Source organism: Ambystoma mexicanum, chromosome 6q, assembly GCF_040938575.1.
Source record: "Ambystoma mexicanum isolate Mex_15411 chromosome 6q, UKY_AmexF1_1, whole genome shotgun sequence".
Lineage (NCBI taxonomy): Eukaryota > Metazoa > Chordata > Amphibia > Caudata > Ambystomatidae > Ambystoma > Ambystoma mexicanum.
This window is the reverse complement of record NC_090937.1, coordinates 47,392,268-47,408,275: the sequence shown is the minus strand read 5'-3', so window position 1 is coordinate 47,408,275 and position 16,008 is coordinate 47,392,268. Positions and strand designations below refer to the sequence as shown.

Sequence of the window (16,008 nt, the reverse complement as noted above, 5' to 3'; positions counted from 1 at the left end):
TTAACGGCAACCGGGATCTAGCAGATGTAAATATAAAGGAGCTTATTAATGCTCACAATTATATACATGTCCGCATAACAACAGAGTGTGACAATCTCGTGACATCATATAACAATTTGAGCAAGGGAAAGCTTCATAAGTAATGTCATATTACACCCTCAATTTAACATGAGGTCTTAGTGAAGATAAAATAAAATAAATGGCTTTTGTGAATTATGGTAAGTGAATACAATAGAGCATGAATTGCTCGGAGTTGTGGGCAGACCAAACCGCATACTAATTCGGGCCATTAGTAATGGCGCAATGACGTGAGGACGTGAGAACATCTTGATACCTGTGAGGTCACCGCGTCAGGGACGTCACGAGCGTGACATTACAAAAAAGGGGAAACAAGATGGCGGAGGCATTCCTGAATGCAGGACGATGCCGCAGACCCAGCTAAAATAATGTACACAATCATAGGTGAGATTGGAAGTAAGGACAGGATTTCCATTGAATGCTGTGTTGGTGGATATTACCATTTATCTGAACACAGCTTTTACTTATTTCTGAAATAGATACTGATTATGGACAATTTTCTAATGGCACATATAATGATGTGGTGAACTGATTCCTAGTGGTAATACAGAAATTGGCTAATCAATTGAAGGCACACGCAATAGAGTGAATGTGATTTTTAGTGAAAAGATTCCTTACGAATGGTGCTACTGACCTAGCCCAATTTTTAGCTCACGCCTCCTATATATTTTCGCAGATTAACATGCAAATTCGAAGATAGACATTTTTGGAAAGACTGCATATCCCATGTACAGCTGTAAGGTTGCCTACGAATAAAATAAATTAAACTAAACAGGTACAAAGTTCTATACAAATGAAAAGTATTCTAATTGAATAGACATTATGTATTCCCATGGACAATGACACTTTTGTTATATTATAGGCCATAGGACTTAAAATAATTGTCTGGATCTCAGTGGATTTACCATTCAACATATTGTTAACAAGTGCAAGTAGTGAGGTAAGAAGAGGCCCCAACATTAACCCTTAATTTGACTCATAAGTCTAGGAAACATATCAAAGATATAAGTGTCAAGGTTTGCCTTGATTTTAAAATCATATATCCTTTGAGAATGTCCGGTTGAGGTGGGCACCAGTGATGTGGATCCGGAACTACAAGATAATAACAGGGTCACAGGGCTAAATGAATGTTTCCACATCAATGTAACAGGTTATGGATAAATGCAATGAGACAATGTGTGTTGAAACAGATTTAAATATGTTGATAGTCATCTCTGGTAACCACTCTCTGACATGTCTCTAACTTTCCTTTTTCTTTTACAGAATATATTTTGAAAATTTGTGAATTAATAGGATAGACAATTGAGAGATGTATGATTAGGATGTACAAATAATAGTCTGGAGGACGGTATTGGAACTAAATATGAACTAATGTCTAACAATTACTGTTAAAGAACGCAGTCTAGACAAAGTCCCAAAAAATGGGTGAAACATTAGCACGTGCTCGCTAAGCAGTTAATGTTTGTTTTTTTAAGGCTTTTATAACTGGGTGCATGTGTGAGAGGTCTTTTGACGTACACTCCTTTGATAAAGTTATTTTTTTCAGATTTTCTCAGATAATATGTTTTTTTTATGTTACTAGCTATTTAAAATTATTTTGATGGAAACTATATGATGTTAGGAAACATCCATCTTTAAGGATTATAAAAATAGTTTTTTGAGAACCTCAGCACTTGGTATGGTCTGGATTTATTTTTCTTAATCTTTTAACAATAGCACAGTACTGTAAGTTTCAGTCTGTGCTTCGGTCTGCACATCCTTTGGGATTAGTCCTTGGTCAGGTGTAATTGAAAAAGCCATCGTTTTGAGAGATTTGCAAAATTGGATGATAGTAGGGGCATTTCTAGCCGACACCGGGATCGAGTTCCAAAAAGTGGGTGAGTGACAAGAGAAGGATTGTTTTCAGATCCTCTCTTTGTGGGAGAGTTGTGATTCGAACCGGTTGATCGATTTGCTGTGCGAGATTACAGGTGCTATTTGCCTCGCACCTGTGTTAGGAAATACTGCAGAATGGTGCACTGCTTTTAGCAGAGAGCCAAGTGAGCGGTTGAGAGCGTGTTAGGAGGATATTTCCCCCATCAGTGTATGAGACCACTACGGCCTGCATTACGGTCTGGAAGTCCTGTGGCAGGATGAAGGGTTTGCTTTTGCAAAGGGTGGAGAAGTGGAGCCATGCCATTTGGGCCTTCTTAGGCTATGCATTTCTGAATGGACAGGCTGCTGTCAATGGGGAAGCCTAAGGATTTTGCTGAATCCGAGAGTTTTGGTTCGGATCCTTTTAGGTGCATATCGTTGAGCCACTGTTGGACAATTTGTTGTTTAACAGGGGACCCGATGAAGACATATTTGGTCTTGGAGTGGTTAAGTTTGAGTTAGACATTCAACATCTGGGACTTTTGTCTGATGACTGGGTAATCACAGAGACGACTGAAGTCCTGTGGACATTTTACTCTCATGTACAACTGAGTATCATCCGACTATTGTTAGATGTCTACATTGGGATCTTTGAGGAGTGTGCAGAGAAGCCCCACGTAAATGGTAAAAAGGATGAGTAAGAGGATGGAGCTTTGGGGGACTCTGTAGTTGGTTAGAACACACTGTGTGTATCTGTGTTTATCTGGAAAGCCTGGTGGCTGCCCGAGAGGTAGGAGGTGAGCCAGTTCCAGACAGGGTCAAGGAACCCCATCCTGTCGGCAAGGAGGAGGCTTTCTCTCATCCAAGACCAGTAGCCTCTTTGACTCTCTTGCCCTAGCCCCATCCCATGCCCCATCCTATGCATTTAGCCCTATGCCTCTCCTCACCTATGCCTCTCTCACTCTGTGCATCTCTCACCCTAGACCTATAGCCTTCATGACACTCTCACCCTAGGCCCAATATATGACCCATCCTATGCCTTTAGCCCTATGCCTCTTTGCACCTAAGCCTCCCTCCCTCTAGGCATCTTGTACCCTAAATCTATAGTATCTATGCCTATTTTTCCCTAGGGCCATCCTATGATGTCTATCCTATGCCTTTAGCAATATGCCTCACTCCACCTATGCCTCTACCTCTCAAGGCATCTCTCTCCCCAGGCCTACAGCTTTCTTGCCTCTCTTGCCCTAGGCCCATCCTATGCCCCCTATCCTATGCCTCTCTCGCTCTGGGCATCCCTCTCCCTAGACCTTTAGCCTCCATGCCTCTCTCGCCCTATGCCCCTATCCTATCTGTTTAGCCCTATGCATCTCTCCAGCCAAGCCTCTCTCACTGTTGGCATCTCTATCCCTAGACCTATAGGGCACATGCCTCTTTCACCCTAGGCCCTGTTTATGCTCCTTAATCTATGCCTTTAGCCCTCCAACTCTCTCCACGTATGCCTTTCTCCCTCTGGGCATCTCTTACCCTAGACAATGGGGTTTCCACTTTTGGTTCTCCAGATGTTTTGGACTACTTTTCCCATCAACTCTAGCCAGCATTATCAATGATGAGGGATAATGGGAGTTGTAGTCCAACACATCTGGAGGGCCACATATTGCAGACCCCTGTCCTAGCCATAGAGCCACCATGCCTCTCTCACCCTAGGCCCATTGTATGCTCCCAATCCTATGCATTTAGCCCTATGCCTCTCTCCACCTATGCCCCTATCACTCTAGGCATCTTTACCCTTGACTTCTAGCCTCCTTGCCTCTTTCGCCCTAGGCCGGTGGAGCCAAATGCAGTATGAGCTACACATTGAACCATACAATTACATTTGAATTTTAAGGTTTTAAATATTTGAGTTCTAACTTTAAATTTATCTTGAATATGCTGTGTGAAATCACGCGCAATCAGGCTAGAAATGGCCCATAGGGCAATAGGGCAATGCCCGAATTGCATCCCCAACTTTTTCATTGGTGCCTATAGCAATTTCATGCATCAGTCTGACCACGCTTGCAGTGATTATTTAAAAGATGAACTGCACGTGTATGTCACACAGTAGAATTAGCGCTCGCAGCCTAATTCACCGAGCTCATAGAAAAAAACATATGTGTGCACCGAAATGGAATCGTGTTATATTATTTATAATGTTATTGCCATTGATGTTCAGCAGTAGTCCATGTACTTCACAGTAAATGTGTGCAATCCAAATAGTGAGCGGGATAGTGTATTTGTGCACAGCCATCACCCTACTGACTATGTAGCAAGTGGGCGCGAGCCTTGGTCCTGCTTAGTTATTGGCTTCTCCGATCTGTCTGAAGCAAGGGCAGGGTCCTGTAGAAGGTAGGACACAACACAGCACAATCATCAGGGCAGCAAGTCATAGCCTTATCCTGATAATCTCTGCAGGGATGACATTTATTTACCACCCTGTTCATAGGATAGCAAGCAATGCAGGCGGACTGTGTTATGAGCAGTGCCGCACAAGCAGAAAGGGACAGGAGTGGTCACTGAGTAAGGCGTGCCCACGTTTCAGCCTACCAGGATTGGGACATGGGACAGCAGCAGCATGTTGGCTTGCTCTCAGACTGCTCACTATTGCTGAAGTACAGATGCTCTGCACTAAAAGGTGTGTGGGGGGGTGGGTCTCACAAGCTAGATGCTTGCCTCTGACAGCCTTCACACATGCCAATCCCGGTGACTGACTCAGACTTTCCTCCTGCAGAGGTCCAGAACATGAGTCTCATTAAAATTGGTAATATTTACAGCTATTATTACTGCACTTAGAAGTGGGGGGAGGAACGGGAATCTGCCTATTGGTATTATTCATATTATTCATATTATTATTTTTCTGGCACACAACATCCGTATCGTGACAACTATATGGCTGAATTCCCAAACTGCATTTTTTCACATTTTCCAGGAATCTCCGCCTACAACTCTTGTGAATCGAATCTGACCGTTTTTGGACATTTGCATAAAAATACTCTTCTCTTTGTCAATTCTCAAAGGAAACAAAAATATCCTTCCTGTGTAAATCCCTTCTGTAAGAATCCAATGATCGGTTTTGTGGAGACCAAATCATGTACGCTTCTATCAGTCCCATAGCCTCCTGCTTAATGGACAAGAGCCTTCACCCTCCGCTCCATCCCCATGGGTGTTATGACTCAGGCCTGGCTGTGGGCAGACCTTTTTCTGCTGCCCGTGGTGGGTATCGTTTTTAATAAACAAGCACTGTGTAAAGTGTCTCGGTATGTTTGTGCCCATCACCTACAGTCCCTGCCCCTCTGTATGATAGTTTAGATTAGTTTATTATTTGTAGAGCACACCTAACCCTGAGGTATCTTGGCGCTTAAACATAGGAAAATTGTTACAGACACTGAGAGAAGATGTTACAGATACATACAAAACAAATACAAATTTTACAATTAGATAGCATTGAGAAATAGTTGGGACCATGGTACGGTCCTACGTTATTTTGCCGCAGGATTTTTCGTCGCGGGACTTTTCACATGGGAGAGTGGATTTACATTCAAAGAATCGCTAACGTGGTGGCAACAGCTAACGTGGTGGCAACAGCAAACATTCAGATGCCAAGGACACACACCTGCCCAGGAGATATCAACATAGCCTCTATGATGACAACAAAGGCTTAACTGCTAGGCCCAGCTTTTAGAAGGCCCATGCCGCCAATGATTCTGAAACTGAATAGCCTCTGGATTGGGGTGAAAGATGCATCTAATGGGCCACATGAAGGTGTAATAGCTCTTCAACCTCCTATCCCTGAGGAGGGGGGGGGGTGAACAGGGCAATGGGTTAATGGCTGCACTCCCAGCTTTCAAAACTGTAATTGAGCCCTCCACTCCCCCGTGCCCCCCTTTATGAGGTTGGCCGGCTCCACCTCTGGGAAGAATAGTGTGATTTGCGCTGACCCAAACCAAATCTCCCAGAATTTGGTGCTATCACTCTCTGCTTACATGAAGGTAGCTCATCTTAGAAATTGTGACCTTTGGCTTGACAAGTGCATAGCAGGACAAACGTAACCTTTTACAAGCCTTGAGAACACGTTGCTTGACACCTCGTATAGTATAGGGAGACTAGAGGAGCTGATCTTCATTCCTGATCTTCGTTATATGTGGTCTTTCCTTGGACCTTAAACAACCAAACCTGGACCAGCTAGCTTCCTGTCTGAAGATTTAGGGGAGCCTGAGGGCTTCGCTGGTGTCATGACTGTCTGCAAGATCGATTGCCCAAAAGCGTGGAAGTTTTGTGACTCTATGGTGGCTGCATGGTCCTTCATGAAAAAAGGGCCAGAGGTTTGCACTAGCTGTTTGAGGTCATTATCTATAGGCCTTTTAACCCTAATTATTGTCTGGTTTTGCAGGAGATGTGTTCCTCGTTTCCTAGCAGATGGCCATGACCCTGATTAGGCCTGGGTCATATAACCCCATCCTGAAGAGAATTCTTCCCCTCCTGCTGCACTACCTTCTGACGCCCTTTCTCTTTTTTGTTGTCCGTCTATTGTATGTTTTTTTTGTGCGCCCTGAGGCCTTCGGGCGTGTGGCGCATTATAACATTTTTAATAAATAAGTAAATAAAAATCATCTGGGCACTGTAACTGGCACATAAATACTGCCCAGCAGTACAATTGCTGCTGGGAAAATATAGCCAAATTAGAGAACCATCAGAAAACTGGGACAGAATTAGCCTCTCCATTAATGCCGTGTTCCACTGAGAGAAAATGCCACTTCACAAAACCCGTCCATTGTGAGCTCCTGTAAATGAGGACCGGGCATGTGGCACCACTCACCTTCACCACATCTGCACCAGCAGCCGGCCCCATTCGGGCTCCATAAAATCAAGAGAAGAAGAGCTGACCACAAGAAGGGCCCAACCTCATCCATCTTCCTTGCCGGGGCCTTAGGATGCAAGACTAGACATCCACCTGCCTAAAGCTTTTTGCCATCCACAATGTTCAGTACTGTAAGTGCTGCACAACAGTATCTAAAGCCATGAAACCCCATTTAGACCTCACTCTCATTCTCGTCCCACTGTACATATTTTTGCTACAAAGGGAAAACACTTATTTTGAAGATAAAATATTAAGCTGGCCAAATGCCATACTCATATTGGCTGCATTTATTATACTTTGTCATTACCAAGGAGGTCAGTGGCTTCCAGTTTTGGGTTACAACTCCCATCAGCTCTAGTCAGCTTAGTAAATGGTAAGGGATTTTAGGGTATGTGCCCCTCTGAAATCTCCAGTTTGAAAGTTTGTAATTTCTAAAATAGTAACTTTTTCAATAGACTATATTTGACTCCCCCATTGACATTTATTGAAATTGTTAAATCTAATATTTTCAGTGTCCATTCAATTTACTTTGCATCATTCTTTGTGGTAACCAGTTAATGCATTTTTCTGTATTTTTGTGAATGTGGGTTTACTTATATTTCTTTATCGATCTAACTATATTATATATTTTTTAGCAGTTCTACCTTCTTTGCACACCTGAACATCTCCATCAGATTAAGGCTCTCATCACGAGTCAGGCAGTATCCCGGCAGTAAAACTGCCGGGATACCGCCGGGGCTATTAGCGTTACCGGCCAACCCCCGGTGCTATTAGTGCCGGATCATGGTTTGGCAGAATGGTAATTCCCCATTGGGCCCATTCGGGAATTCCCCATTCCCCATTGGGCCCAATGGGGAATTTTCGGCGGTGCTACCATCAGCGGTATTAGCGCTCGTTAATAGCACCAAAAATTGCCAAATTCGTGGCAGATTTTCCCCCAGCTCTGAGCTGGGGGTAAATCCTGCCAAACCCTTGATTTGACAGACTGTTAAATGCAGCGGTAATAGCTTTACCGCTGCATTTAAGGGTTTCCGCCAAACTTGTGATGAGGCAGTAAGCATTGAGCTGAGCCCCAGCTACTATAAGGTGAATCAACTAGTTCTTTGAAGATTTGCTGGTATGTCTCCATTCGATCCCCATTCTAGGTTTGTTTGGGACCTTGCTCCCAGCGCATATCAAAATCTTTGGCCACTTGTGCCCCTCAGCGTGAAAGATGGATTTCTCTTAAGTGCACACGCTGTAATAGTGACAGTAGAATTCAAAGATCTTGAAACATGTTTGAGCAGCACATACTTCCCAAAATGCAGTGCTTGTGTGATCTGCCTGATCAACTATTCATATATGTCCAATGAACTCTGTACACCAAACAGCCATTAAGTATCAATGTTTTAGAAGAAACTTTAGAAGCGAAATGTGTTCTGCCATTTCTGTACACCACGTGTCTTTTCAATTCACCTTATTAGAAGCAAAGAGCAGGCATTCCAGTTATCAAAACTCATTCCTGATATTATTCCCTCCTGTTTTGTTTGTTGCAGGAATCCTTTCAACAATGAAGACTGTCCTCCTTGTGGTCCTGTTCCTCGGGGTAGTCAGTGCTTTCTCAGTAAGTACACCATTGTCGTATTCATACAGAGTATGTTGTTTCCTAAGCAGATGCTATGAACATTACTTTAACAAATCATTCCCAGCCTCCCCTGGGTGTCACAATGCCAAAGCAGCAGGTGTAGCTGGACATGCTCGTAATTGGGTGCTTTCCATTTGCAGCGCAGCAGGAGCCTGACTAAACTGTAGCGTGGACATATCATCCTGTCTAATGGCAAAATCCATTCAAGGTGTCATGATATACACAATGAATATGTATGATAATGTATTGCTTCTAATTACAGTGAAATTCATGGGCAGATCTGCGGTCCACTCTGAAATCCTGACTAGATTCCACTGTTCAGTCTGTGGTTCTTGCTATTTGTAGCCACGGGGGCGCTTCAAACCTTATTTGATTATTCCTTTGGGGGGAATGGACCTGACCTTGATGATGAGGTGACACACCTCCCTTTTCTACACTGTCCTTTTTCCCTGGATGCTTTTGATTCCAGGCATATTAGTGGTGATCGAGAGCCATCATTGACACAGTAGCGCTGCGTTTTCTGCCCTTCAGCATACTGCCGGCAGTCATAATGCCGACAGCATTGTGAACATCCTTGTGGGAGCAGAGAATTTTGCTGCACTGGTGGCTCCTCCTCCTCAATCTTTCTACTGAGCTCCCTGGTTCACTTTAGCCCCTTCTCCTCATCTCTCATCACACCTAAGGCCTCTTCCACAATCAACCTCAATACAATGCCCCAATGCCACTAAATAATCAGTATTGTTAATATAAGTCTCATCCTTCTGCCATTCCTTCCCCCTGACTTTCTACCCATATCCTTTGTATACACTGATTTCCAATTCCTCCCACCCACCTGCACAATAGCCTACTTGTCTGCAAGCCCCCAGGCCCTGTGAACTCCTTCTCTGATCTGAACTTCCGCCCTGACTCCCTTTCAACTAAAGCCTCCATCATACTCTTGGGATATATCAACCTCCCACAAATCTCCAGCACACTTCAAATGGAACTCAACTCCGTCCTCTGCAATCACATCCTTACCTTCCTTTCTACATCACCCACTCACTCTTAAGTGGACCTTAGATTCTTCTACTCCTCATTTCACTCATCCAACCTCACTACAAATCCAAACCCCTCTGCCCACCCCTGCTCCACTTCTCAATTCCTCTTCTGCCCCCACTCTCTGGCCTTACAATCTCCTGCATCTCTACATCAAAATCTAAACCAGACTTGCTTGCCCCTACCTAGCTGAGGTTAGGTCTCTACCATCTCACCATCTCTCTTGCTCAAGTTCTTGCCTCCTCAATCAATCAGGCTTTCTCCAATGTTTACCTGGCACCTTGGCCCTCATTTTAACACCGCTGCGAGAACCACACCTTCACTCCTTCAACCCCTTGCCGCAGCCCTGCAGCGAACATACATGTGTCCCCTCAAGACAGAAATGCAGTGCCACCACCACATATGGACGAAAGAATCCCCCCTTTCACCTAGCGTGCAAGGATCGCCTCTTCCTCATCAGAGCTCTGAACTATGCAACATTCTTCTCCTTTAAGAATCTCATTAATTATTTCTGCTTTCACACCAATAAACTATCCTTCCCTCTGCAATCTATGTTGGCTCCTCTATGCCCTCGTGCCATCTCCTGCTCCCTTTCTGCTACACTGTCACACAATACTTCTAATCAATCTAAGATTGCGAAGACCCAGGACACCCTCACCCTTTTCTCTCAGACCTTTCCCACCACATTCCTTCACCCTGCACTCATATGTGCTACTTCTCTCCTTTGCTCGTTCATCCAAACTTGACCCCATTGAACTGACTACTATTCCGCGATCATCTAACCCCTGCCGTGCCACTGTTAGTCCATCAGCAATCAAATGGTCTAGCTTCCGTCACCTGCTTTTATTGTTCCTCCCTCTTCCACCTCTCACTCCTCTGCAATCTTCCCTGCATGCTTTAAGGTAGCCAAGGTACCACCTATGCTTCTGAAGCCTTTGGTCGATCCCGTACTACCTGGCCAACTACCCCCATGTATGACTCCCCCTTAACACCTACAAATCCAGAAATGACTTGTCTTTCACAGGATACCCTCTAACCTCATTGCTTGCATCCTTCATGATGCTGTACAATCCACATTCCTTTGCTGTCAGTTTGCAGAATCTGGCCTCAATAATTTTTCTAACTTCGCGAACTCTGCTCACCACTGCAAATTCTCCTTTTTTCTCTCGTCCTGCTCAATTTCTTGGCGGCCTTTGACAGGTTCAACCACCTATTCTTTTTCCAAATCTCTCGGCGGGTTTACTTTCTAACTTTGTAGTAATTTCTTCTCAATTTCCTGGAACCCTGACACCACTGACCCAACATCCCTCCCTGTCAGTGTCCCCCAAGGAACCATCTTTGGCTACACCTCCTCTCTTGGGAATATCTTTTGGATTCTCGTATCACGTCTTTGCGGATGACATGCACGTTGTCTTCCTGTTCCTTACTCTAATGTCTGACTTGTCTCAATTCATTGCTGCTTGACCCTCTGCCAGCACTGGATGGCACTTCATGGCCTGATGCTCAACTCTTCCAAAAGCAAAATGATTTGCTTACCAGATGCCTCCTCAAATCTCCTCTCACCTCATTCCCACGTGATAGTCACTTTCCCTCCCCAAGGGATGCAATCTTGGTGTCTCCTCGGACAGCCATCTCAACCACCTTCACTTCATCACTTAATGCAGCCTCAACTGCAGCAAGGATCAACCTCCTCAACATCAGAAAGATGTGCCCTTTCCTCACCTACCACTCCAACAAAACCCTTATTCTAATGCTGGTCCTGAGGCATCTTCAATACTGTGCCAGTGTCCTCCTGGGCCATCCATGCTCCATCCTTTGCCCACTGGACAACATTCTTAACTTCACCTCCTGCGTTCTTTGCCATTCTTCTCCCACTTCACTATAATGGCTGCTTGCAATTGGGGTCCCAATCAAATTTGTAATACTTGTCTACAAATTACTACTTGAGCTTGCACCTAATGCGCAACCTTTGTTTGATACAGTACCCTAACCAATCGCAGTGTTGCACGACCATTCTGCTAAGCTTCTCCCTTCGGCTTCTTTTGCCTCCATGCCCTCACCAATGGATCTTCCAAACCTCCCATGTGGAAAACTCTACCCATATCCACTACTTCATATCTTGCCCTCAAGTGCCCTCCTTTAAATGGTATAGATCTCCTCAACTACCACGTGTATTATCCTGCTTCCCTCTCTTGCTCCACTATCCCCTTTGCAGACTAGCCTGGAACTCCACCCTTCTCTCTCTATGGACTGTCTGCAAAGTGGAGTGTCTTTTCCCTGGCCCATATGCAAGTGTCTGCCAATGCTCTGGTTGGTCATGTTCTTCCACAGCATCCCCCTGATGTTCTGCCACAGCGGCACGACTACCCCCGACTACTGCATCCTCAATATCTAAGTTTTACTGGTCGGGGAATATGGGCCCTTCAGTAAATAGATTAACACAAAATATAAGTGAGAGGTCCCCCCCCCCCCCCCCCGGGTAGTTATTGACTAGAGGTGCGGTTAGTGGATCTGAAAGCAAAGGCGAGGGCTCTGCTCTGTACCTTGTCAACAAATACCTTGGAATGCTTTCCCACTTGAGATTCATTTTGTACATGGATTCAGATTGGTGTATTCCCTGGGAAGAGACATGTCACGCCCTTACAAATTATTCATTTCGATGGATTCTTCTGCAAATCTATTTTTGCAAATACCTTAAAGAAGACCACATGCTGACACTCTTGTTGAGAAGCGAACATTTTTTTAAACATTTTTGCAGAAATTGTAGTTTGCAGAAAAATAAAGAGAGGTATTCATTTGCAAGGGAACCATATCGTTCTTCCTAGTGAACATGCCAACCTATGTGTATGTATCTGCAAACCCTTTGCAGCTGTGGGTGTTTGCTGCCTGGCAATACGGCGGCTCTCGTTTCTCTGAATCTAAGGTGGTTTATCCCTGCAGCGCAGCACACAAGCTTCACTCCTGTCCATTATTCATCTATGCATTTACTATTAAGAATCAGTCACTCTGGACTGGGTTTGGATCCTACTAATCTTGTAAAAAAGGGGATGGCTTCTTAGATTCCGTCTATGTGGTGCGTGGGGTGTTCGTTTTGTAGAAAAAAGTACTATGTATATATTGTTAGAATAACGAGCGCTCATTTGCATGTGTTATTCCTAATCAGCATTGTCGCCCTTCTGTCCGATGTTAAACAGATCTATATATGTCAGACTGCCTAAACAGGTGTGATTTCCACAAGGTCTGTGTGAGAGAGTTCGTCGGCGATCTTGACACTGTCAGAGCAGAGCTTTGAGCCAAGGGCTCTCAGTTTCCTTTGCTGGCAGGCGCTTGCCAGCTGATCAGTGCCCAGTGACGTGTAGATGGTTTCTGTGATCAGGCACAAGGTTGATAATTTTTTAATATGGTCAGGATGAAAGTGGCCCGCTGTCAGTCCATGAGTTTGCAATATAAAGATAATGCTCAGTCGTCTGTTTTACTATATGTGTTTTTCTTATGTGAAGTGTCCACCGGTCCATATTACTGGTGATGTGATTCAGAGTTTAGAGAGATGTTCTTTACAACTTTTCACCCCATGAAAGCTGGAAAATATAACATACGATCAAGTTAAATAAAACCCCGTTAAAAAAGTGCTGATTCGTCGAGTTAGTCTTTCTACTGATAGAATGAGATGGATCCCAGAGAGGTCACAACTCATTACATAGGTACAAGACTTATGCTACGTTCTTGCATCGGTGCAATGGTCACGTGTTTAAACTATTTTTTTCTAGACTATGCTTAAATAATCAATCGTTTAAAAAAAAAGTGGAACAGTGAATATCAAAATGAAAATAAAAAAGGTGATACAGGGATTCCCCATTTCGAAAAGTAAAGCACAACAACGAAAATGGTTAGACTTTCACAGATGTAAAAACCACCGTTAGTCTTCCTAGCGGTGGAATGACATGGGGGCATAGGTCAAGGGCAGTTAAGAAGCTGACCCGGGGTGTACTGGCCTGCAGGGACCTCTGAAGCTTTGCTGGTTGGTCACTGCACCGTGGGCCTCTCTTGTGTTGGTACCCTGGTTTGTAGCTCCTCTTACCTTCTCTCCGATGTTCATTGCCCCTCTCCCTTCCATCTCTCCTCATCCCTACCTACCATCCCTTTGAAGTAACGAATTTGTTGTAAAGATTCCAGTTGGCATCCTTCGCTCTTAAGAAATGTTATATGACCGTTTTTTTGTTATGTTTAACTACTTTTCAATCACTACATGTGGGCAAGGGTGCTTTAGAATCCACTATTTTGTTCCAGATGTTCTTTTGGGGGAACTCCCTAGACCCTACTGAGAGGGGTCGAGCTTCCTCGCACAATTGGGACATTTTGAAAAACATTTCCAGTCCACTTTTAGTTTCCATTCCTCCCCTGAGTCAATCAAGATAATGTGATATGTAAACAACAATGCGCCAGGGAATCATGAATTGCTTCCAATTTAGGTTGCGTCCCAAAAAGAGTCTGCACTTTGACTGACAGCACGGCCCCTTGATCTGTTTGTGAGAATGATGATCATTTGGGTATCCCCGTTTCGCCGGGAGAGGTCTGGGAGGTGTGCCGGTTAATGAACATCAGCCAGAGTAAACGAGCACATTGTACTTTGTACCATAAGAGTCAAATTACTAAGTGCACCCATGTTCGTTAGCATCTCACGTGCGTAGTAGGGCTGTGTGCTTCTCTCGCTCCCATGAAACGGCAATCCACAATTTTCACAATTTATGTCAAACAGGTGAGGCGCTACAACAGAGGTGGGAAATCAGAGGACTCCGATGAGAGGAGGGTGAGTAGCAACACAAGCCAGGCTCCATTCTCTACGTGCTCTTGCAAGTTCCATTATCTTGACCTTGTCCAATGCATAAAAACACTGGTTACATGTGATTATAACTAATGAAATAATAACTAATGAAAAGATAACAAATACAAAATAGCGAATTCCAAAACAACAAATTCTTTTTTTGTTATTTTAAGGAGGTACCCCCGAAACCCTGCCAATCCCCCACTTTTTTAATAATACTTTCCCCCACCCCCAAAACCACTATTCCTTCTCACAAACACATTTTTAGTTTTTTCAAAATTAGTTATTTTGGTATTAGTTGTTTTTTCATTCGTTATTTTTTCATTAAATTTTGTGTATTCAATAAAATCACTGCATACCAAGCACAACCAATGTTTTCTTTTGCTTTTGTGTAGGTGTACAGGCCTAGACAACAATACTACTTTCCCAAGAATGCATATGGGTATCGGCCAGTGAAGCAGCAAGTCAAGGTAAGTGTGGAAAGCTCCAGCTCCGCCTCTGGAAACCCTGTTAATCTCAGTCAATTCTGCTAATGTCTAGACTCATCCAGTGCATTCTCCGGTTGAGCCTGCAAGGTACATCTGGTCAGTTTTTAGGAAGTCGGTGGGTTTCCAGATATCATTTTTAATCATGCAAGAGTTTAGTAGTTTTAGAGCTTCCACAGTTAACACCAACATGGTGCCTCCTCTGTGTTTTCATCACATCACTATAAGGCAACTTCTCAGGGCTTCTAGGAGCAATGCTGCAGGCCTTTCTCAGACATCTCTGAACTTGGGCTACCATATTGCAACTACCAAGCACTGCTGCTCACGGCTCCCAGGCACTCGGCTTCCAGCAGACAAATCAGTCCCCCGTCCACAACGATATTTGTCAGAGAAATCACTCTGGTGCGTGTAAGCAGTCAAGGAGCAGGTAGATGTAGTCTGGAAGTTATTAGTGTAAAACCGGTACACACATCACTTCCTACAGTGGTTTTCTTATGGATGTAGCCAGTTTTCCTATGGGTCCATCTCTGAAGCCATTAAGATTGTCAAACACTGATGTCGCTGAAGGATTCAACTAACTGAGGTCACAGGTGACTGATCTCATTAAATAAAGATGGTTTCCTAAAATCTACTTGCTGAGCCTCCTTGATTGCTTAACACAGACTTACTTGATTGGAATAATGGGTATCCCTACATGTTATCCCCACCAAAAATATTGCCTTATATGTGGTCATCTGGAATGCCATAGGTGATATTTTTGGGGGGGTATAATTTGTGGGAGCGGGGGTTGCGGCGGTGTCCCCTGCACATTTAAAAATAATGGGGGAATTGCGGGGGTGTCCGCAGGTTTCATGAGTCAATATTGCCACAAAAATATGGCGATATTTTTGTATCACCATATTTTTGCGGTGATATTAACACATGGAACCGAATAATGTGCCCAGTTCTACTCTGGGATTTGTTGACTAGTGAGGTTCATCCCATTCACTGAAAAAAAGGCTGTGTTGATGCCGGTGTCATGCCAGCAGAGTCAATGCCCTTTTTGTGTCACAATCACACTAACTGGAAGGAAGAGAGATCGACACTCTCCCCCGAACCATGGAAGCCGAATGAACTCGACCCTCCCACCGTGGTTGGCACAGGCGCCTGAGTTAGGAAACAGGTCGCCACGTGGCAGCCAATGGGGGAAGAGGGGTTAGGGAGAGGTTGTGGATAGGGA

The 16,008-nt window shown here is 44.2% G+C and overlaps 1 protein-coding gene across 1 annotated transcript in view; it reads left to right on the top strand.

Moving 5' to 3' along the window:
* Positions 1–16,008, top strand: part of IBSP (integrin binding sialoprotein) — a 75,978-nt gene that overhangs the window by 26,775 nt on the left and 33,195 nt on the right. Inside the window, exons 2-4 of the mRNA XM_069630456.1 lie at positions 8,359–8,426; positions 14,239–14,289; positions 14,700–14,774. Coding sequence (XP_069486557.1) covers positions 8,373–8,426; positions 14,239–14,289; positions 14,700–14,774 — 180 coding nt within the window. The 5' untranslated portion in view covers positions 8,359–8,372. The remainder of the gene's footprint in view (positions 1–8,358; positions 8,427–14,238; positions 14,290–14,699; positions 14,775–16,008) is intronic.